Below are 23052 nucleotides of genomic sequence, written 5' to 3'. Positions count from 1 at the left end.
TGCGTAATTCAGGATGACTTTACCTACACAAAAATATCCCACCATGTCGAACAAATTTGTTAGTTGGCGTTTATAAAATTGTCTCCATCAGCCTGGTCACGACTTTTTTTTCATGCGTCAGGTAATTCTTCCACATGAATAGGTTGGATGGATACGTGGTTAGTGACTAGGACAAATGAGAACACAGACATTAGACATTAACACACACAGACTCTCATTGAAAACTCCCAGACATGGCCGGTCTGTCAAGAGTTACAGGACTGGGGCTACAGGATGTGTGTAGCAGCACTCTGTCTACAAAGTGAGGGAGAAGAGAGAGAAACACACAACACAGCTTGTCCTCTGTTGCCATGAGGGTATGGATGAAGAATGAGAGATCCTATGGCTGACCAGAGCTTATTAATGGATGTCCATTCTGGCCATGGGGCAAAGGATTAGCCTAATAATCCAATCAGAGTGTTGTTTTAGGTATAGGCCCTATAGACCCCTCCTCCTCAGCTCAACGGATTACCAGGAGGAGGAAACGGATCCGAGTTCCATCACCTGATGCATGGTTGTCGTCTTCCTGACCAGGTCAGTGTGTTAGGATACAACTCAGCCCAGCCACAACACTTCAGAGCTGTCTGCCACGAAGTCTCCTGCGACTACATCATACACAGGACCAGGGCAATTACTATCTTTTGGATCCAGAGTTTGTCTCCAGTGGAAGTTGAAATAGAAACCTGAGAGGAAAGAGAGAGAATATGAAAGAAAATAGGGAAAAAGAAACAAGACGATGATGGAAAATAGGAGCTGGGTTGTCAGTCATTTTGAAGCGTGAGGGTTTGAAGGTGAATTTGTATGGCTCGGTTGTGGCTTGTGGGCCCTTTGCTCCGCTAGGAGCGGAAGGAATAAGACAAGTAAGTGAAGTCGTGCCCCTTGAAAGTCTGGGACAATGATGCTGTGTTTCGGGGTCCGCAGACGGAACAGGCACCACCACATCCACTGGAGTGAAGAGGACTGTCTACTGGCTAATGAGACGCAGGTTATTTCCAACCCTGCCTACCTGGACACAGGTAACAGAAACCTGTACACGACACGCTGCGCAGCAGCAGGTTAGCAGATCGTTATGTCTAACAGCTGAGTTGAAGCAGCAAGCTCTCAAAGCAGTTGTTATCTGGAGTATGAATCTATTTGCTAGCTATTATTTGAGCAGTGTTTTCATTCAATTTGCTTTTGACCATTTTATGAACATTTACCTTGTGCTTTTGTGAGGATATTTTTGCAAAATACCTTTGGCTTGTTTCGTATTTGAGCAACCTGTCTGAAAGGCGGTATCCACAACCCAGACTTCCTGGAAAGATGCTTGGGAGGTCTTGAAGGGGGCCTTCACCGCATAACAATAAACTGTACCAGACAATGGCATGACGGTGTATGAGATGACCGTGACCATTGTACTGTATGATTGTGAGTACAGCCGCCACTTCTACCACACTATTTCTCATACTCCGTTTCTACTCACGTTATGCAATAACGACACTTGCTAACACCTAGATGGAGAAATAGTTTTCATGGTAGGTATAAAGTCACCTTTTGTCAAAATAGACTATTACTATTTTGAACACAGTAGTGCAACCGTTTGAGAACATGTTTTGAATCTTTCAAGGGCCTCGTGTTTTTCTGTATAGAGAACAGTTGGTTGTTTTCCTTTTCGTATGATTCAGTTGACACATGATGTCTGGGTGCTGTTTTGCAGTCAGTCAGATATAATCTGTACAGATGTCCTGTCGGAGTCTTGGCCTCATACAACCCTGGTTCTCTACATGTGCTCTGATGACTAATTACTATAGTATTTTATAACACCATGTTCACATAATGTTGTTACTAGTATAATTGCAATGTAACTACAAAAAAAGGTATAAAAGCAACTAAAGAGTTAGCATAATATATTCAGGTTTTTTGGTGCCATGTATGGATTTTTTAGAAAGAATTCTCAAGGTGTGTTCCAAAATCAGGTACCTTATTTTTGCAGTTCTAGCCTACTTATAAAGGGGCTTCATGTAAAGTGAGGCTATTTTCTAGTGGCCCTCAACAGTATGTTTCACTCTGTAACCCCAAGATAAGAATATTGAATTTGTACCGTGCCGTTATTGACTGGTTCCCATTTGATTGGCCAAGCCTAATTGAACACCAAAAGCTCTGCCAAAGTAGAATGTAGAGCTGGAATGTGGCAAATTAATCAGTAAAATGACATAAAAATAACAAGTTTATTGCAACCAATCTGTTACTAACAATGACTTACGAGCTATTAAATTGTTCCCCTCAAAAGGTTAATTTACTTCGTCAGAGATGGCCCCAGAAAAACAGATTTGGGATTATTATTAGTTTGTTTTCATACAAAAGTCGTCACTAACTAAGTCTTTCAGTAATTAACAAAACTGTAAAAAATAAAATGCCCCCTGCCATAAAATGTATCTACATTTAGCGCTGTCGGGTTAGGTGACTGTGATTCATCTTGCTTTCACACAATTAGGCTACTCTGCCTTGAGCTTTCCTAGTGTTTGTTTTTTACAGTGAGAGCTACAGAACATTTTTTCCCCTAATCTTGCCCTTTAAAGCTCTCCGACCCACCTGTGTGCGACCCATGTAGTCTGCCTTTGGCGGACCCTAGGATTAGCAGTGCTTTAAGTAGCGTCTAAAACCTGGATATATGGATGCTGTGTGCCGGGAATTCACTGGTACTTCCACTCCCTGTTTCTCCTCCTCCTCTCGTGAGCCATGGGAAAATCTCAGCCTTTTTTTTCGTGTCCCCTCTCCCCGTTTGTTTGGTTGTAGAGAACTTGATGGAAAGTGAGACTGGGCGAGAGAGAGCGAGCGAATGGGAGACGGGGGAAGGTAGAGAGAGGCAGAGAGGGAAAGACTGAGAGGGAGGGAGGCCGAGAGAGGCCCTGGAGACACAGTTCTCTTTCGTAGCAGTTTGTTTTGGGGATCCTGCCTTTGTTGACTGCAGCAGCAGCAGTGGATGCTAAGCTCCCTCTTCCCTGGATCCTATTCCTACTGTTCACCGTCGTCCATTTTACTCTGTTGGGGCTGAAATGCCTCTAGAGATCCCGAGGGGAAACTCGGTTCAGGGAGTTAGTGTGCTTTAATGCTGAGCGACGACCCCGTTTGGATCCGGTCCTTGTTTTCCAACTGTCCCGAGGGGTAGGGAGGCTACTGGAAAGTTCAAACAGACATACTCCCTCAAGCTATGTGCAGCAGGCAAGGGCTCGGAGATGAAGAGTTTTGTCTGCGCCGGTCGGCAGAAAGGGGATTGCTCATAACTCACAACTTGCCAAGAAGGAGAGGATGTCTCAGTTTTTCAAATTTTGCTCAAGGCCTCGCAGGTATGACCAACATGCATTTGGTTGTTCCAAGGCAAACACTGGAAGGGTTGTTTTAGCTGTTGCTCACCCTCACGTCGGACAGGTACAAGTGGAACAAAGTAGAAATGAGGAGAGAGTGCAGCCAGTGACCCACTGTCCTGCAGCCTGTTGCGGTGCTGCTGTTGAATGCGGAGTATAAGGCTCTAGGGTTATGCAGGTGGCACAGAAGCTTTGCTCAGGCTTGTTGGACTTATTATAACAAAAAAAAACATGTCAAAGGTTAAGGATTATGCCTGGGGTTGGAATGCAGCCTGGAAGTGAGGGACTCGTAAACACCACCACACTGAGCAACCGTAAACACCACCACACTGGGGAGAGGAGTGTGAGTGCACATGCGTGTGTGTTTCAATTGGGCTAGATTCTGCATGCCTGTGTGTGTGTGGGGGAGTGCAGGGCCGTGCCATGCTACTACTGAGCAGTCAGGCAACGGAGCGGACTATCCCCGGGGCCACAAGTAAAGCTGTCACAGCCCACCAGTCAGGAGGAGGTAAGACCGCGGTGGACCACATTTCTGTCATCCTGAATGGAACTCTGGGCCGTGAGGAGGTGGGTTCGAGGTCGGTGGCGGGCCAGGCCGCCCGATATGCCCCACTGGAGCAAAGTCATCCTGCCGCCGGGAGCACTAGGGCACGACAGCAGGCGCTGCAGGGGGAGGAGGGACGCTTCAGCCTGGGCAGGATACGGCAGGATCTTGGCAGGTGGCCCTCCCTGAGCCACACAGGCAGAGTGGAGAGGAGGAGGGAGGATGCAGTGCAGGAGGAGGAGGATGGGGGGGAAATGACAACGGACCGGTTTCTCCAACTGCAACAGCCCTCCAATAACTCAGCAGCTCCAGCAGCAGCCCAACCTTCTCAGTCAAACTGGGAGACTACAGCGGTAGGAGTAGAGGTAGATACAGCCACAGCAGCTCCAGAGCAACAGAAGATCCAGGTAGAAACCCAGGGACAGGACATTTCTCCCCAGTACGAAGGGTCTCTCCTTGGGCATAATGGTGGTGTTCTGGCCGGTGGTGGCCGTCTACCCCGGGCAGTGCTCCGCAGGAAGCCATCCCAGGACAGTGCTGCGCCAGACAGCAGGAGGGTGGTGAGCATGTATGGAGCCCCAGCCTGGCAACAACGAGGCTCGCTAAGTGACCAGGACAGAACAGACAAACCCAGGAGGCCCAGGAGTGTGTGCATGCTGGGAGGCCCCAACCTCAACCCTGCCCTGTTGCAGCCTGGGTCCCACAGGTCCCACTCCCAACAGAGCTCCAGAAGGGTGGCTACAGGATCTCTGGACGGTCCCCCCCAGCAGTGCTGGACCAGGAGGGCAGAGCTGCGGGCGGTGGACGGCCTCAAGCCGGGGGTGCTCCCTCAGCGGACAGTGGCTGAGGAGAAGGTGGTCCCCAGGGTCCGGCAGCAGAAACAGAGACCAGTCAGTATGACAATGTTGGAGCTGAGGAAGAAGGCCTCTGGGTCTCAGGACGAGCTGGATAGCCATAGGGGAAGCCAGGTTAGAGGTCTGTTCGGCCGCTGGAGGATCTTTGGCCGACCAGCCCAGGACAAGGAGAAGGATAAGGAGGGAGCCCGAGCCCCAGGTTCCAAGCCCCCCAGCAGGCTGGACGTCCCCAAGAAGACCCTGAGCTCCTTACGCCGGAGTCTCAGTTTGCGGATCAGGAGGAACCGGCCGCGGGGGAGAGTGGAAATATCCGAAGTGACAGCAGAGGAACGCTCACGCACTAAAAGTATCGGGCAAGAGACATCTCTCCCCTCGCGGCCCTTCTCCTACCTCACCGGGAGGTCCCTGCCACCCGCTTACGAGAGGGACAATGATGGAGGGATGCAGAACATTCAGTACCACAGCCAGGGCAAGGTCAAGGTGATGGAGGTGCCCCTCTACCCAGCCAGACTGTCCTCCTCCACTAAACCAGCCCATGAAGAGCCCAGCGTGTGGCAGCTCATAGCCAGCCGCTTTAGGAGGAAGGAGCAGCAACAACCGCCCAACGGTAAATGTAAACTCCAGCCCCAACCCCTGAGCAAAGAGACTGGCAAATATCCCCTGGCTGGGAATAAAAAGCCTCAGTTAGTTTCCATAGAGACTCTGGCAGGCATCGACTGCAGCAAAGGTCAAGGTAAGATTCCCTGTAAGATTGATGAATATATTCCCCAGTACTTATTGCCCCGAGTTCTGTACAGCCCTCCCCCCCCTCAACCACTCTGTGAAAAAAGTTCCCTTTTTATAGTTCAACAAGAACAGGGGTATGCTGCTCTTAGGAAAAAGGGCAAATTGAAAACACATGGAAGGGAAAGTTTAGGATGAGGTGGCATTTCAAGGCTTCGGGCCCCAGAGGTTAGAAACCATTCCTCTTTTAGCTTTTGCTTTTTGTTCATGTACTTTCCCTCCACGCATTCCGTTTCAAATGCAGTTGTGTTCTTATTTGGCTAGTAATTACTGAAAACTTTTTTTGCATCACTGAGTGTATGCATGTCATTTGGATTACTTCTACCGAGAGAGATGAGGGTCTTGCCTGTTCTCTCATATGAGTTTGCCTTGTCCGTTTATGATGCTTTAAGCTAACATTAGCTGTTTGGTTAGTAACAGTATGGGTGGTTGGTACTGTACTATACAGTCTGCTCCAGAATCTCTGTTTCCCAGAGACCGAGCCAGTGTGGTTGGTAATGCATGTCCTAGCTAATGCCTCTGGCCTCGTAGGGACACAGCTAAAAGCAGGAGGCATTCAAATGGTCAACGGTGGTGACGTGCCATTGAGATGCTTTTGGCAGCCAACCAGGGCTAAATTAGGAGGGCTTTACACACTGTAATGATGGTGAACTGAGAGAGCGACATCTTAAGCACTGTGTTGAGCTAGCCCAAATCAAATCAGGTTTTATTTGTCACATGCGCCGAATACAACAGGTGTAGGTGTACCTTACCGTGAAATGCTTACTTACAAGCCTTAACCAATGCAGTTCAAGAAATAGAGTTAAGAAAATATGTTTTTAAATATACTAAAGTAAAGAAATGTAATAAAAATCTAAAAGTAACACAAGAAAACTACATAACAATAATGAGGCTATATACAGGGGGTACCGGTACTGAGTCGATGTGCGTGGGTCCCGGTTAGTCGAGGTAATTTGAAGTGACTATGCATAGATGGTAAACAGCGAGTAGTAGCAGTGTAAATAGTCAATATAAATTGTCCGGGTGGCCATTTGATGAATTGTTCAGAATCTTACGGCTTGGGGGTAGAAGCTGTTAAGGAGCCTTTTGGACCTAGACTTGGCACTCCGGTACCGCTTGCCTTGCGGTAGGAGAGATTACAGTCTATGACTTGGGTGACTGGAGTCTTTGACAATTTTTTGGGCCTTCCTCTGACACCGCCTGGTATATAGGTCCTGGATGTCAGGAAGCTTGGCCCCAGTGATGTACTGGGCTGTACACACTACCCTCTGTACGGTCAGATGCCGAGCAGTTGCCATACCCAGGAGGTGATGCAACCGGTCAATATGCTCTCGATGGTGCAGCTGTATAACTTTTTGAGGATCTGGGGACCCATGCCAAATCTTTTCAGTCTCCTAGTGCTGCTCTTTTATCGTTGACAGTGTGGGATCCAGTGTGCATTTGAGAAGTTACTCATCGAAGTTGAATGAGAAATGCAACAATGAGCTATAGCGATTTGTCCATGTGTTGAAAAGACTTATGTTTGCTGTATATCCCTTGCAGTTTAGTTACAATCTGAATTAAGCATGGCTCTTTTCATAAAGGCGTTAGCAATTGACACGTTGCACAATGTTGAACTTGAAAACCTGTATCTGACAGGTTTGCTCCAAGTGCATTGCATCACACGCTCTAGTGTTACATCATATTTACATAATTAAGCAAAATCCACCACTCAGGCCTCCGTAATCTTCAAGAGAAGAATGAAAGATGAAGGTTTGAAAGGTTTATTCCAATTTAGTGACGTTCAGATTGAAAACGGAAACTTTTACTTTCTCTGTGAGAAAAAAAACACGCCTGAAAACCTTAGAAGTACTTTGGATTGATTGGCTTTAGCAAAGGTTTGATCCCTTCTGATCCTTGGCTCTTAATAAGGGTGCACAGGTACACGTCATGATTTGCACTTTTGTTTTGTTTTCCCCTTTAAGATTTTTTATACCAAGGTCACCAAAGTCTTTGTAGTAGTGTTAAGTGCACATTTAGTGATATCTGGGACTGTCTATGTAGTGTAGTCGAACTTGGGAGAGGGCAGTCGGTCAGGCAGTAGGAATGTAGGTGTGTCGTTCACACTGACTACAAGCTAGGTGTTCAATGCCAAGGGCGGGCCTAACTGCCTGTCTCTACCTGCCTAAGTGTTTGACAACCCTACCTGCATGGTTGCAAAATGTATCCTAAGAGCTCTGAAGTCCAGCCCTTAGTTAGCACACACACACACACACACACCACACACACACACAAACTGCAATAGCCACATTAGTCGGCATTACAATATAATTTCTCTGGCTACCACGGCTAAGGTGTTGAGGCCCCTGTCCCCACTCACCTCCTCACTCCCACCCCCACCCCATACCGGTGGGTGAACAAAGCCATTACTGTCAGGCCCGTGGATGGGATGACTATCTGACTATTCGGTCAGATAATGGCTCTCTCCCTGGCTCTCTGGCTCTCTTTACCTTGCCTAGAATTGACATGACTCATTGAGATTTGTCCAAAGTCTCCTGTGTGTCAATGTGCAGTCTCTATTCGTTCGTCTCACGACTGCTCTCTTTTAAGAGATCCATTAAATTGTTTGTGGAGCGTTTAAGAATGCCCTGGCATTTATTATTTTTAATCCCACAGCGAACTGAAGTTCATTCATGAAAGGTTTTTCTATTGCAGGTTTGGGATAGGGTCAAAACAGAAAAACAACTCCACGGTTGAGTTTAGCCATTAATTAAGATTGGCCTTTCTAACTCATTGTGGACAGATGGCGCAGCGGTCTAATCAGCCAGCTCCTGCTCCATGTACTGGGAGTTCAATCCAATGATTCATGTATACACTAGATGACAGACTGGAGTGCTGTTTTGAAGCTACTGCACCTCCATCTTGGCACTCCCCCACCTTTGTAAAAACTATTTTGGAAGCTATAGAAATGCATTTATTAATGTCTAGATTTGTTTTTGCTATATTTGTTCTACTACAGACACCTTCATGCATACTTTTAAATTATATTATGTGAGTTAACATAAAAATGGAAAAATATATTAAAACATTTTCCTTAAAGTATAATTTTTTGACAGTTCTAATGTGACTGTTCACACTATATTAAAAAAAACGTAAATACACTGAACAAAAAGTGTTGGTCCCATGTTTCATGAGCTGAAATAAAACATCTCAGAAATGTTCTTTGTGTACAAAAAGCTTATTTCTCTCATGTTGTGCACAAATTTGTTTACATGCCTGTTAGTGAGCATTTCTCATTTGCCAAGATAATCCATCCACCTGGCAGGTGTGGCATATCAAGAAGCTGATTAAACAGCATGATCATTACACAGGTGCACCTTGTACTGGGGACAATAGAAGGCCACTTTAAAATGAGCAGTTTTGTCACAACACAATGCCACAGATGTAGCAAGTTTTGAGGGAGCGTGCAATTGGCATGCTGACTGCAGGAATGTCCACCAAAGCTGTTGCCAGAGAATTTAATGTTAATTGCTCTACCAATGTTGTTTTAGAGAATTTGGCAGTACGTCCAACCTGCCTTACAACCGCAGACCACGAGTGTGTTCTTGGTGACCTTCAATGCTGCAGAGCTTTTTTAGTACCCTTCCCCAGTTTTGTTCAATACTGTCTCGGAGCTCAATGGACAATTCCTTCGACCGCATGGCTTGGTTTTTGCTCTGACATGCTCTGCCAACTGTGGGACCTTATATAGACAGGTGTGTGCCTTTCCAAATCATATCCAATCAGTTTAATTTACCACAGCTGGACTCCAAGTTGTAGAAACATCTCAAGGATGATCAATGGAATCAGGATGCATCAGTTTTGAGTTTCATAGCAAAGGGTCGGAATACTTATGTAATACTTATGTTTTATATGTTTTATTAATGTGCAAAACAGTCTATAAGCCTGTTTTTGCTTTGTCAATTATTTGTAGATTGATGAGGGAAGAAAATAATTTAATCCATTTTAGAACAAGGCTATAACGTAAGAACATTTGGAAAAAGCCAAGGTGTCTGAATACTTTCCGAATGCACTTTATCATTGGTTCAATCCCAACTCTGGGCACTCATTGTGGACGGTTTTAGGTGTGTCTCCTGATGTCCTGGGGACCTGCAAATACGAAAAATGTCAACTTAAATCTGGAGTGATGTCTCTGTTCATACAAAATGTTCAGCCATTGTGAAGGATGGCCAAAAGCATTTCTGTTTCCCTAAATGTTGTCTTTCTGCTATTCTTGAGTTTGAATTGGTCCTCTGAAGACTCTCTGTCAGAGTTGTGTGAAAGATGTATCTGATTTATTTAATTCCCTCAGCAGACCTTTTTTGAGCCAAGTTCCTCACTGCTGATTAGGTTTACCATTATGACAAACAGAATGTGTCACTCCCAAGCAAAACAGCACTGACAGTGTGATAATGCAAACCCACCTGCTGGGAGAGGAGTGGAGGGCGGGTTGAGTGAGTTAGTCAATGGTTACCCGGACTATTTGTATTGTGTGTCCCCCAGCCCCCCATTTTACACTGCTGCTACTCTGTTTATCATATATGCATAGTCACTTTAACTATTCATTCGTGAACATACTACCTCAATTGGCCCGACGAACTGGTGCCCCCGCACATTGGCTACCCGGACTATCTGCATTGTGTCCCGCCACTCACCACCCCCTCTTTTACGCTACTCTCTGTTTATCATACACTGCTCAAAAAAATAAAGGGAACAATAAAATAACACATCCTAGATCTGAATGAATGAAATATTCTTATTAAATACTTTTTTCTTTACATAGTTGAATGTGCTGACAACAAAATCAATCACACAAAAAGTATCAATGGAAATCAAATTTCTCAACCCATGGAGGTCTGGATTTGGAGTCACACTCAAAATTAAAGTGGAAAACCACACTACAGGCTGATCCAACTTTGATATAATGTCCTTAAAACAAGTCAAAATGAGGCTCAGTAGTGTGTGTGGCTTCCACGTGCCTGTATGACCTCCCTACAATGCCTGGGCATGCTCCTGATGAGGTGGCGGATGGTCTCCTGAGGGATCTCCTCCCAGACCTGGACTAAAGCATCCGCCAACTCCTGGACAGTCTGTGGTGCAACGTGGCGTTGGTGGATGGAGCGAGACATGATGTCCCAGATGTGCTCAATTGGATTCAGGTCTGGGGAACGGGCGGGCCAGTCCATGGCATTAATGCCTTCCTCTTACAGGAACTGCTGACACACTCCAGCCACATGAGGTCTAGCATTGTCTTGCATTAGGAGGAACCCATGGCCAACCGCACAAGCATATGGTCTCACAAGGGGTCTGAGGATCTCATCTCGGTACCTAATGGCAGTCAGGCTACCTCTGGCGAGCACATGGAGGGCTGTGCGGCCCACCAAAGAAATGCCACCCCACACCATGACTGACCCACCTCCAAACTGGTCATGCAGGAGGATGTTGCAGGCAGCAGAACGATCTCCACGGCGTCTCCAGACTCTGTCACGTCTGTCACATGTGCTCAGTGTGAACCTGCTTTCATCTGTGAAGAGCACAGGGCACCAGTGGCGAATTTGCCAATCTCGGTGTTCTCTGGCAAATGCCAAACATCCTGCACGGTGTTGGGCTGTAAGCACAACCCCCACCTGTGGACGTCGGGCCCTCATACCATCCTCATGGAGTCTGTTTCTGACCATTGCACATTTGTGGCCTGCTGGAGGTAATTTTGCAGGGCTCTGGCAGTGCTCCTCCTGTTCCTCCTTGCACAAAGGCGGAGGTAGCGGTCCTGCTGCTGGGTTGTTGCCCTCCTACGGCCTCCTCCACGTCTCCTGATGTACTGGCCTGTCTCCTGGTAGCGCCTCCATGCTCTGGACACTACGCTGACTGACACAGCAAACGTTCTTGCCACAGCTCGCATTGATGACCCATCCTGGATGTGCTGCACTACCTAAGGCACTTGTGTGGGTTGTAGACTCCGTCTCATGCTACCACTAGAGTGAAAGCACCGCCAGCATTCAAAAGTGACCAAAACATCAGCCAGGAAGCATAGGAACTGAGAAGTGGTCTGTGGTCACCACCTGCAGAACCACTCCTTTATTGGGGGTGTCTTGCTAATTGCCTATAATTTCCACCTGTTGTCTATTCCATTTGCACAACAGCATGTGAAATGTATTGTCAATCAGTGTTGCTTCCTAAGTGGACAGTTTGATTTCACAGAAGTGTGATTGACTTGGAGTTACATTGTGTTGTTTAAGTGTTCCCTTTATTTTATTGAGCAGTGTAAATGCATAGTCACTTTAACCATGCCTACATGTACATACTACCTCAATTAGCCCGACTAACCGGTGTCTGTATATAGCTTCGCTACTGTATGTAGCCTCGCTACTGTTATTTTTCAGTCTTTTTACTATTGTTTTTTATTTCTTATCTATTGTTCACCTAATAACTATTTTTTTTACTTAAATTTGCTCTGTGGTTAGGGCCTGTAAGTAAGCATTTCACTGTAAGGTCTACACCTGTTGTATTCGGCATTTCACTGTAAGGTCTACACCTGTTGTATTCGGCGCACGTGACAAATAAACTTTGATTTGATTGAGAGTTGGACAACCCTCCTTTGTGCAGAACCATGTTTATGGTATGTTGTCAACTTGGGGTTGGCGTTACAGAAAATGTTAGCTTATACGTCAATATAACTTTCACTGCTACATATTCTACTAAATCGAGTCAGCTAAGACTGAACCCAAGGAACAAAAGATTTCTCAAAAATCCAAATGTGTCTACCTCGGGTTAAAATGAGAATTTATATCAACACCGGTGTCTAATTTAGCTCAGAGGAAACGGTTGATACCAAGCCTTCAGCAACCGAAAGCTTAGACGAGACCCTTAAGTCAGCTTTGCTATAGCCCTCCACAATGGGATAGATTGGTCGGCAAGCATCCACCTCATCCGCCTCTCTGTCTGCATCACTAGTGATTCTGTTTGTCACTTACCTATCCTCTTAGAGTGAAATTACATTCTGCTGTTCAGAGCTCTACAGATAAGAGCTGTAGCAGAATGGAGCCGGCAGCTTTGTGAATTGGGCCATAACAGTTACAAGATATAGGGATATGATTCAGGAACAATTATGACAATGGAGCTGCTGCTCAGTGTAATTATACCCTAGGCCTAGTCAGAGGCAATGCCAGTGGGTAACAACCCACTATGTGGTTACCAATGAAAGATGTAAAAATACTTATTCCAAGCTAAATTCACACTCTGTCATTTCTAGCTTGTGGGGAAAAAATATCTTGGCCTCAGAGCAGCGTGGAGGTTTAGACCTCATGGTTGTCCTCCCCTCTCATTCCCCACTGACAACACACACACACACTTACACACCCGCGCACGCACACACTCAAACAGAGTGGTATTTTCAGAACTCAATTAGGGGGGGGGGTACTAATCGTGCCTCACTGCCTTCGGATTGAATAGTAATTTTTATTAGAGTGGACGTGAGCGGTGAGGTAAAAAGAAAAACAGGACAAACAAGCAGCAGCAGTTTTCCGTCTCACACAAACAAGGGCTCTGGTGTCCTCTGGAGGGTGCATCACTAATGTTGGGGCTCGTTCTGTTCCATTTCCACAGGCATTCAGGGTAGCGATGGGGTGCTCATTTGTAATGGAGGAAACACATGCATTATATTAGCTGTGTGAGCAAAGGGCTAAGGACAAGTGTTTTTGCCACTGTATGCTACATCCATCTGGATAGCCACAGCATATAGGCCTAATATGTAACTTGTGTAGCACAAACAATGTGTCACGTGTTTTTTTAAATAAAAGATAGCTCGGTAAAGCTTTGAGTGAATGAATGCTACTTGGTCTTCTATATCTCCTCTGTTCTTCTGCCCTCTGTGTTTCATGCCTTTTTTCTAAAGTTATTTTCTAAATGAGTGGTGGTGTTATGGTCAGTAATAACACATTGTTCCATTCTGGTGCGGCGCCCCAGTGTCCTAACTCTCTAAGTGGTCAACAACACCATAGAGACCCTTTTGTATGATGAGCCCTAATTATACTGGATAGCCAGTCTATTTCTGGGGTCTTCTCTTGTGTGTTTGACCCTCTTTCCTGAGATTCAAGAACAGTGGAATCTACAGTTGCAGTTTAGAACAAAGCTGTTCAAGTCAGAGTGCTCTTGTAACGGGTTTCTGAAGAGTTGCATAAAAGAGCTCCAATCAGTGTTTTTATTCGTCCTCTTGTCTATATCTTTAAAAAAAAATTTTTTAAAGTCATCTTGACAAAATGAGTGGAAACCTCATTTAAACTGCTCTCTACCACTTGTGAAAAACACTCCCTCACTCACTCAAGCGGAGTGTCAGAACTGCAGAGCCTAAGGTTTTCCACACATTTTAGTGCTTAGATCTACGCGTGTTCGTGCTCTTGGGGTGGTCCGATTTTTCTTTTGGAACAACACGCACCTTCTGTAACATGATACCCTCTCTGGTCCATGTGATCCTAGACCCCCCCAATAGCAACATACACAAGGGGGCAATAGCAGAGAGAGATTTTCTTGTTGTTGTGTTCCCATTTGTGGGAATACAAAGAAGAATCAAAGAAGAGTCATGTTTAAAACATCACCACTGTTAGTTCACTTCAATGAAATGGCTAAAAACAGCAGGCAAACGATCCTTTTAGCTTCCCACATCACCCCCATGTGGAATAATCCGATTTATCACGAAATAATATGCAAATATTATTTACTTGCCAGCGTAACCTACAGCATCATCCCAGTTTAATATGGTGCTGGAATGTGTTCACACCCGTATCAGCTACAAATAGAATGCCATCATTTATGCTCAGGAAGAAAAAGCACATGGTTTAGGGCTGTTTTAGGTAGTCACTCAGTAAAATACTTTTTTGGGGGGCGGGGGTTCTAATAAGGCTACAGTGTTGATTGGTTTATTGTTTTAAAAGTCGCTAAGATTATATTTGGTTATCAATGCAAAATAGGCTTCTTATTTAATGCCAAGCTAAACCAAAACAGTAATATTGAAGTTTGAAGTGATTTTGTAGACTAGCTTCCCACATCGCCATGTGAAAGAATCACATTTATAATTCAATAATATGCCGCGGCAAATATTCGTATACTTTCTGTTGTAGCCTACACTGTTATTCCAGTTCGATATGCTACTTGCATGTATTCACTCCCGTATCAGCTACAAATAGAATGTCATCATGTTTTGGTCGCGGAGAAAAATATATGTTTTTGTTTTTACCAATAGCCTGGGATCACTGGTTGTAATAAGGCTACGATGTTTGATTAGGTTGAACAGTCGATGAGATTAGATTCAATTAACCAAGCGAGCTTCAGTGCCTAGACATCACTGCCTCTACCGCTACGCAAAGAATGATACGGCAAGTGACCATTTTCATTTGGCACGGGAGTACTCGGATGTCGGAGTGCACTGCAAGGAGCCGCGCCTTTTGTGAGGAAAAACGACATTGCGACGCTGCGCTACGCACCGTATGGTCCGTCTCTGTAGGTTATAAATCGGCCTTGAAGAGCATGTTCTAACATGTTCAAGAAGATAGTCAAACTGGTAGTGAGAGGGCTTAGCAACACAAGGGCTGCTATTCAGAACCGCTCTGTGCAACACAGGTTGAATCCACCTCGGGCGATGCACTCCTCAACAACGAGGCCTGTTATTGTATACGGGAGTAATTGTCCGTGTATTAAGTCAACCTTATTGCTTCTAAAACTACATTTATCAAGGAAGAATCTAGTGAACAAAAAAACGATTTACTTTCTTAATTGGAAAAAAGTGTCTCAAGTGAAGTCTAATGGTGTTTTGGAATGGCTTCGATTAGCCTTGGAGGAACACAAAATCAATGTTCTTCAACAATTGATCCTACATCCTGCAAATGTTTTAATTATCATGTAAGAGGCCCTTATTCTCGACTTACACGACTACTTATGGATTGGACAACCGCTTTCAAATAATGAAACATTTTGTTGATGGCCAAGTGCACTTCTTAGATGCCTATAAATGGGTCCTTGAATACAGGAAATTAGTCTCAAGGGTACATCCATTTGAATTGCATCACTTTTTGACAGAAAACCTTTTGATTTCAACAAAACTTTCCTTACATGTTTGCCCATGGAAGAAGTGGACAGAAAGTTACTTTTTGGACCAGAATGCCAAAACATTCAGGAGATAAAGGTGCTCAAAGTTGACCCATTTTGCATACCTACCATACCATGAGATTCATGTCTTCCTCACTGGAAAATATAAAATGGTTGACTTTTTGATATCATTTAAAAGCTTACAAATAGAATCAGCCTATAGATTCAAGGAACCCAAGCGAGCTTCATTGCCTACTACACAACACGGCCTCCACGGCTACGCAAGGAATGATACGGCAAGTGACCATTTTCATTTGGCACGGGAGTAGTCGGAAGTCGGAGTGCACTGCAAGGAGCCTCGCCTCGCCTTTTCTGAGGAAAAATGACATTGCGACGCTGCGCTACGCACCGTAAATCGGCCTTGAAAGAGCATGTTCTAACATGTTCAAGAAGATAGTCAAACTGGTCGTGAGAGGGCTTAGCAACACAAAGGCTGCTATTCAGAACCGCTTTGTGCAACACAGGTTGAATCCACCTCGGGCGATGCACTCCTCAACCTTGAAATGAAGTGAAATAACCATAACGACGAGGCCTGTTATTGTATACAGGAATATTGTCCGTGTATTAAGTCAACCTTATTGCTTCTACAACTACATTTGTCAAGGAAGAATCTAGTGAACAAAACAATTTACTTTCTTAATTGGAAAAAAGTGTCTCAAGTGAAGTCTAATGGTGTTTTGGAATGGCTTCGATTAGCCTTGGAGGAACACAAAATCAATGTTCTTCAACAATTGATCCTACATCCTGCAAATGTTTTAATTATCATGTGAGAGGCCCTTATTCTCGACTTACACGACTACTTTTATGGATTGGACAACCGCTTTCAAATAATGAAACATTTTGTTGATGGCCAAGTGCACTTCTTAGATGCCTATAAATGGGTCAATTATTTTCAAGGGTCAATCCATTTGAATTGAATCACTTTGACAGAAAATTCACGTAATAATTATGTTGTAGCTTAGACCCTATTTCACATCATCTGAGGTTTTTGTGTTGTGTCCTCCATCGGCTGAGACACAATATGCTCTTGAATACAGGGTGGGTGTCATTTCAAATCATAGAAAAGTCCATTATATTAATTATATATCGCTTCAGACCACTGAAATGTAGCTAGTACACCTTGAAATTTAATTGAAATGTAACTTCTAATCACTACCCCAAAGATGACAGCTGGTCCACCCACCGTTGAATGTCAACATAAATGGTCATGTCTATTCTATTATCTATATTTCTATGATCTCAATAGGTTTCCTATAGGGATGGACAGTATAATTTAAATCAACAGATATTCCCATTCAAGTCTACATTCTCTGATGTGTGGACCTCCAACTGTCTTTGTGGTCCCATTTGAAAGTTGAAATGTCTATTTTATTCCCATTTTAGTACGTTTGTCAGCAAAAACATGACAACCCCCCTGTATTCAAGAGCTCTCCTATTTGGCATATCTTCAATTTAAGCCTACTAGAAAGTGTGTGCTCTCAAGCCTGGAGAGAAGCAAAAGTAATTCCGCTACCTAAGAATATTAAAGCCCCCGTTTACTAGCTCAAATAGCCGACCAATCATCCTGTTACAAACCCTTAGTAAACTTATGGAGAAAAAATAGTTTTTGGCCAGATACAATGTTATTTTACAGTAAACAAATTGACAACAGACTTTCAGCACGCTTATAGAGATGGACGTTCAACAAGCACAGCACTTACACAAATGACTGATGATTGACTGAGATTGATGATAAATAAATAGTTTTGTTAGACTTCAGTGCGGATTCTGACATTATCGATCACAATCTGCTGCAGGTTAAGCATATGTGTTATGGCTTTACACCTCCTGCTATATTGTAGATAAAGAGTTAGACAGGTAACAGAACACAGAGGGTGTTTTTTAATGGAAGCCTATCCAACATAATCCAGGTAGAATCAGGAATGCTCCAGTTCAGCTGTTTAGGCCCCTTACTTTTTTCAATCTTTACTAACGACATGCCACTGGCTTTGAGTAAAGTTATGTATACGGACGACTCAACACTATACACGTCAGCTACTACAGCGACTGAAATGATTGCAACACTTAACAAAGAGCTGAATGGGTGGAAAGGAATAAGTTAGTCCTAAATATTTCAAAAAACTTAAAGCACTGTATTTGGTACAAATCATTCACTAAACCCTAAACTTCAACTAAATCTTGTAAAGAGTACGTAAAGGTGACTAAATTGCTGAGGTGACTAAACTGCTTAGAGTAACCCTGGATTGTAAAACTGTCATGGTCAAAACATATTGATACAACAGTAGCTAAGATGGGGAGAAGTCTGTCCATAATAAAGCGCTGCTCTACCTTCTTAACAGCACTATCAACAAAGCAGGTACTACAGGCCCTAGTTTTGTCGCACCTGGATTACTGTTCAGTCGTGTGGTCAGGTACCACAACAAGGGAACAGGGCAGCACGGCTGGCCCTTAGATGTACACAGAGAGCTAACATGAATAATATGCATGTCAATCTCTTCTGGCTCAAAGTGGAGGAGAGATTGACTTCATCACTATTTGTATTTATGAGGAGGTATTGACATGAATGCACTGAGCAATCTGTTTTTAACTACTGGCACACAGCTCAGACACCCATGCATTCCCCACAGACATGCCACAAGAGGTCTCTTCACAGTCCCCAAGTCCAGAACAGACTATGGGAGGCGCACAGTACTACAGAGAGCCACGACTACATGGAACTTTATTCCACATCAAGTAACTCGTGCAAGCAGTAACATTTTATTTTGAAGACCGATAAAAACACACTTTATGGAACAAACAGCGGGGACTGTGAAGCAACACAAACATAGGCACAGACACATGCATACAAACACACAATAACATATGCACTATACACACATGTACTGTGTACATGGATTTTGTGTGGTAGATATGTGGTAGTAGAGTATGGGCCTGAGGGCACACACTTAATGTGTTGTGAAATCTGTTGTGAATGGCTCCCGAGTGGCGCAGCGGTCTAAGGCACTGCATCTCAGTGCTAGAGGCGTCACTACAGACCCTAGTTCAATTTCAGGCTGTACAACCGGCCGTGATTGGGAGTCCAATAGGGCGGCACACCATTGGCCCAGCGTCAGCTGGGGTAGGCCGTCATTGTAAAGAAGAATTAGTTAAATATATAAAGGTTAAAAGAAAACAAAAATATATATATATATTGTAATGTTTTTAAAATTGTATAACTGCCTTAATGTTGCCGGACCCCAGGAAGAAGGCAGCAGCTAATGGGGATCCATAATAAATACAAATGATGTGTCTCAACCGATGCTGGGCACAACACAAAAACCTTAGAATGATGTAAATTAGTGTCTAAGCCACAACATTTTTTAAAGTTTACACATTTTTAAATTAACAAAGTTTTTTTTTGTGTAAATTCTCCAGATATTATGAAATAGTTTGAAAACCCTGTTTGTAGGCCGTTTAAATCATTTCAATCTCAACTGTATATTTTCCAATCATCGAAACATTGGTTTATCCTCAATACATTTTTCTGGATGATCAATGTTCTTTGTGTTTGCTTTGAGCAAGACGAGAGAACATGGTTGCTGCACCAAACGTGCACTTAAATGACGCTGCCTTCTTTGGTGTTGTAGGTCTTCATTGTCCTGGTGTAGACACCGGGTCCCACCTGATTTTGCACCTTGTTGCCTGGAGACAGTGTGTCTGCACCGGCACCACCTTTCTCTGTTGTTGATGGTATCTCCATGGGGGTCGCTAGCTTGGAATAGAGGGTCTGCGACCCCGAAACAGGAAGGGGGTATTTTGTCAAACAGTTGTGACAGATCCTGACACTTTTTTATTATAATGTCCTGAAAGAGAGAAGTTCTCTGTGTATCTGGTTATGCCCTGAACAATGCTACTGACTTTCACCCAGTTTGTAATTGTTTTCTTGAATGGTTTTCTAGACTTAGTTTTTAAATGGCGATTTTTTTTCCCAGTCAAATGTCCCTTCCATATGTGTCGCCATTAATAGAGGAACATGTTGGAACAAGTCTGGTTTTCTCTCGCTATTGAATTGAATTAGCTGTGTGCGTGTGCGTTCTTGCTTGCTCGTGCTCCAGAGGTCTCTTTTTAAACCCCGATTGCACCACTTCCCTTCAAGCCACAGACAGTACATGTTCGGTGCAATGTAAACAAACATCAAACAACAAGCATTGTCAGGACTAAGAGTCAAGAGGGAGAGCAGAGCCTGTTTTTCTCTGGTTCAACAGAACACATTGACATAAACTGTGACGACACGAAACAGTGATCGGGAATCAACACCCTGCTTTACCCTTCAGTAACCTTAACTAAATGCTGTTTGTTCTCCGTCTTTTTCTCTTCCAGACTCTTTCGTCAACAGCCAAGAATGGACATTGAGTCGATCAGTGCCAGAGCTCAAAGTGGTGAGTGGATACGCATCATAACTTCAGCCCGTTGTTAATCGGCTGACATTGGCATTGCAAGAGGAAGATAAATTCAGCATTAGCATTGGATTGATTTCAACGTCAATGCCAGTGCATGCTCTATGCATGTCAAAAACATTTCCTCTCATTCTGCATGAGAGAGAGAGAGAGAGAGAGAGAGAGAGAGTAGAGTACAGAAATTGGCTGGAATATTCCCTGGCACCAAACGAGATTGTGGGTGATTTTTAATGATGCTGTTTTTTTTTCCGTTGGCATGGTGACGCGGAGCATAGAGTGGCTTGCAGCAGACTAAGAGATGAGTGACGGTTTTGGGCTAGACGAGTGACACTTCCTGGGTCTGATCCAGCCGCTGGCACAACCGTTCTTACCACTGCCAAACGCACACACACACACACACACACACACACACACACACACGCTGCTCACGTCCTCACTTGAAGAAAGGAATGCTTCACGCACATAATCAATAGGGATATTACCACAAAACCTCATTCCACCGTTCTGGTGTTAAATACTGTAGTAGTAATTCATAGTATTTTGGTCTTCTGTGAATTGGTTAGGGTTGTGCATCGCATCAGAAAGATCTATGGGAATCAGACACAAATCAGATGGGGGAACTTTTATGAAGAACATGCTTTCAAAACAGGGAGCATTTGATAGAGCTCATTGTCTTTTTATATAGTAGACGGTGTTCATTAGCGCCACACACTTCAGAGGTTAAGTGAACTGATGCTGAACTCAGCAGGGAAAGACAAGGACTGCTGTCAGAGAAGAGGTAGAACTTCATTTACTTCCACAGTTCCCGTATGGCAGTATTGGACAGAAGTAGTTCATTCATATGAGTTATGTTTCCCAAAAGCATGGACAAATGTTATCGTTCCAACATGTAGGCTATTGCACTCATGGGGGACATGAGCTGATACTGTGGGGGACGGGCTTCCCAAAACTTTGCATTAAAAACATTGTATTCAAACCTGGACTTTGATGATGAACCCACAGACTGATCCTTAAAAAAAAAAGTCTCTAGTGGAATTTACACACAGTGCCCGCTCTGCTTTCATCTGCCTGAACTATGCTCATAAAGCAGCCTTATTAATGATGGGCTTACAACCCAGCAGGTTACAAAGCTTTACAGTTCTAACACAAACCCTGCCCCTTTTGTAGTTAGTTTTGGTTATGAGTAGCTCCTAGCTTGTTATATTTATTTATTTAACTAGGTAAGTCAGTTAAGAACACATACTTATTTTACAATGACGGCCTACCCCGGCCAAACCCTCCCCTAACACTGACGACGCTGGGCCAATTGTGCACCGCCCTATGGGGCTCCCGATCTCAGACGGTTGTGATACAGCCCGGGATTGAACCAGGGTCTGTAGTGACGCCTCTAACACTGAGATGCAGTGCCTTAGACCGCTGCGCCACTCGGCCTATTCTTCCGTTCTTGATAGACTACTACTTCATGTCCTCTCCAAAGCCAACTTCCTCCTTACAAAGAGCATAAGTATTGTGAGGGAGAGGATAGGTAGCTTAATCCCCCCCCCCCAACACACACACACACACAGTCCGCTGTAATTAAACCAATCCTGACTTTACCACCCACTAATGATCTAAAGAAGAGGGGGATGAAGGAAGAGGGGGGGGTGAGGGCATGTTGAAGGAGCCTTTGTTCTCCCCCAGACACCCTGGCATCATCAGCCACCCCAGCCTGGGAGCGGCCCCAGCCCACCCTCCGTCAGGTTTCCCCTGGGGGCATAGAGCAGTCAGGGCTGGGGCCTTGGCCTAGACACCCACCAGGGGGAGTAGGTAGGACATTAGCTGAACATATACAGTACTGTTCCCTTAGTGTCTTACCTTTACCCTATAAGCACCATCTGTTCATGTGAAAGTCCAATAGGCCTTTGGCATTGGTTAGTAGTGTAACCATCTCTACAACATATTGCCGCCTCCAACTGAACATTTTACTGGTACTAGTCATGTTAACAGACTTTTAATAGTACTAGTATTTTGCCGTCTTGCTGTTTCACCAATCATCATCAGTACTGTATATAGGTCAAGCTGTAGAGGCTCTGGCTATGATTGCAGGTGTAACCATCCATACAACATACATGTCCTGGAATGAACTACATGTGAGTGTGGTGTCATGTGTTTTTGTTGTTTCTGCAGGGTATTGTGGGTAATCTGTCGAGCGGGAAATCGGCCCTTGTCCACCGGTACCTGACAGGCACATACGTGCAGGAGGAATCCCCTGAAGGTAAGAGACTGCTGCTGAAATCCCGAGGGAGGAGAGCACCATCACACGTTAATTTTTTTATATTTTTTAAGTTGTCTACTTTACTAGACGGTCTTGTCAGTCAACACATGAACGCATCACTTGAGGCAGAGCTGTCTGTTCCTTCTTATAGCTGTGATGATATCTTGCTAATCTAGTCCATCTACTAGCCCTGCTGCATCATACATGAGATCTTTGTAATAATTCCTAAAGTTTATTTAAGATTTTACCAGATTATTGTCAGTCCAAAACCTGTTGAAATTCCACCTGGAATGATCAATTGGCAAGCCAGTCTGCATTTTGGCTGATGTTATTCTAGCTGGGGATAGATACTGACAAAATACAAGGACTGGGCTTGATGCTTGCAGTATAATTAGCAGTTAGTTTGAGTGTTTTCCACATGGTGTATGGAGAGAAAGGAGAAATCTTGGCTTGTCATTAACGGTATGCCAGGTGTGTTGGTGTTGATATTTTGTATCAGTCGACGCAGTGTCCGATTTTCTCTCAAACCCAAGGGTGTGGAGAGAGAGAGAGAGAGAGAGACGATTCTGAGGTAATTGGCCGTTAGCCAATTACCCGTTAGCATAAACGAATGACAAGCTAGAGCAAAGCATTGTCTATGAAA

The 23052-nt window shown here is 44.3% G+C and overlaps 1 protein-coding gene across 3 annotated transcripts in view; it reads left to right on the top strand.

Moving 5' to 3' along the window:
- The window catches only part of LOC112226803 (arf-GAP with GTPase, ANK repeat and PH domain-containing protein 3), a 236502-nt gene that overhangs the window by 96449 nt on the left and 117001 nt on the right, over positions 1-23052 (top strand). Inside the window, exons 1-3 of one of the 3 annotated variants that reach the window (XM_024391363.2) lie at positions 2918-5388; positions 20079-20137; positions 22322-22409. In XM_024391363.2, the coding sequence (XP_024247131.1) occupies positions 3807-5388; positions 20079-20137; positions 22322-22409 (1729 nt within the window). In that variant the 5' untranslated portion in view covers positions 2918-3806. Of the gene's footprint in view, positions 1-2917; positions 5515-20078; positions 20138-22321; positions 22410-23052 lie in introns of those variants that run through there. The other 2 variants (XM_024391362.2, XM_024391364.2) reach the window with 2 other exon arrangements.

This window comes from Oncorhynchus tshawytscha, linkage group LG28 (genome assembly GCF_018296145.1).
Source record: "Oncorhynchus tshawytscha isolate Ot180627B linkage group LG28, Otsh_v2.0, whole genome shotgun sequence".
In the NCBI taxonomy this organism is placed as follows: domain Eukaryota; kingdom Metazoa; phylum Chordata; class Actinopteri; order Salmoniformes; family Salmonidae; genus Oncorhynchus; species Oncorhynchus tshawytscha.
The sequence above is the reverse complement of the archived record's forward strand: the minus strand, read 5'-3'. Positions and strand labels throughout refer to the sequence as shown.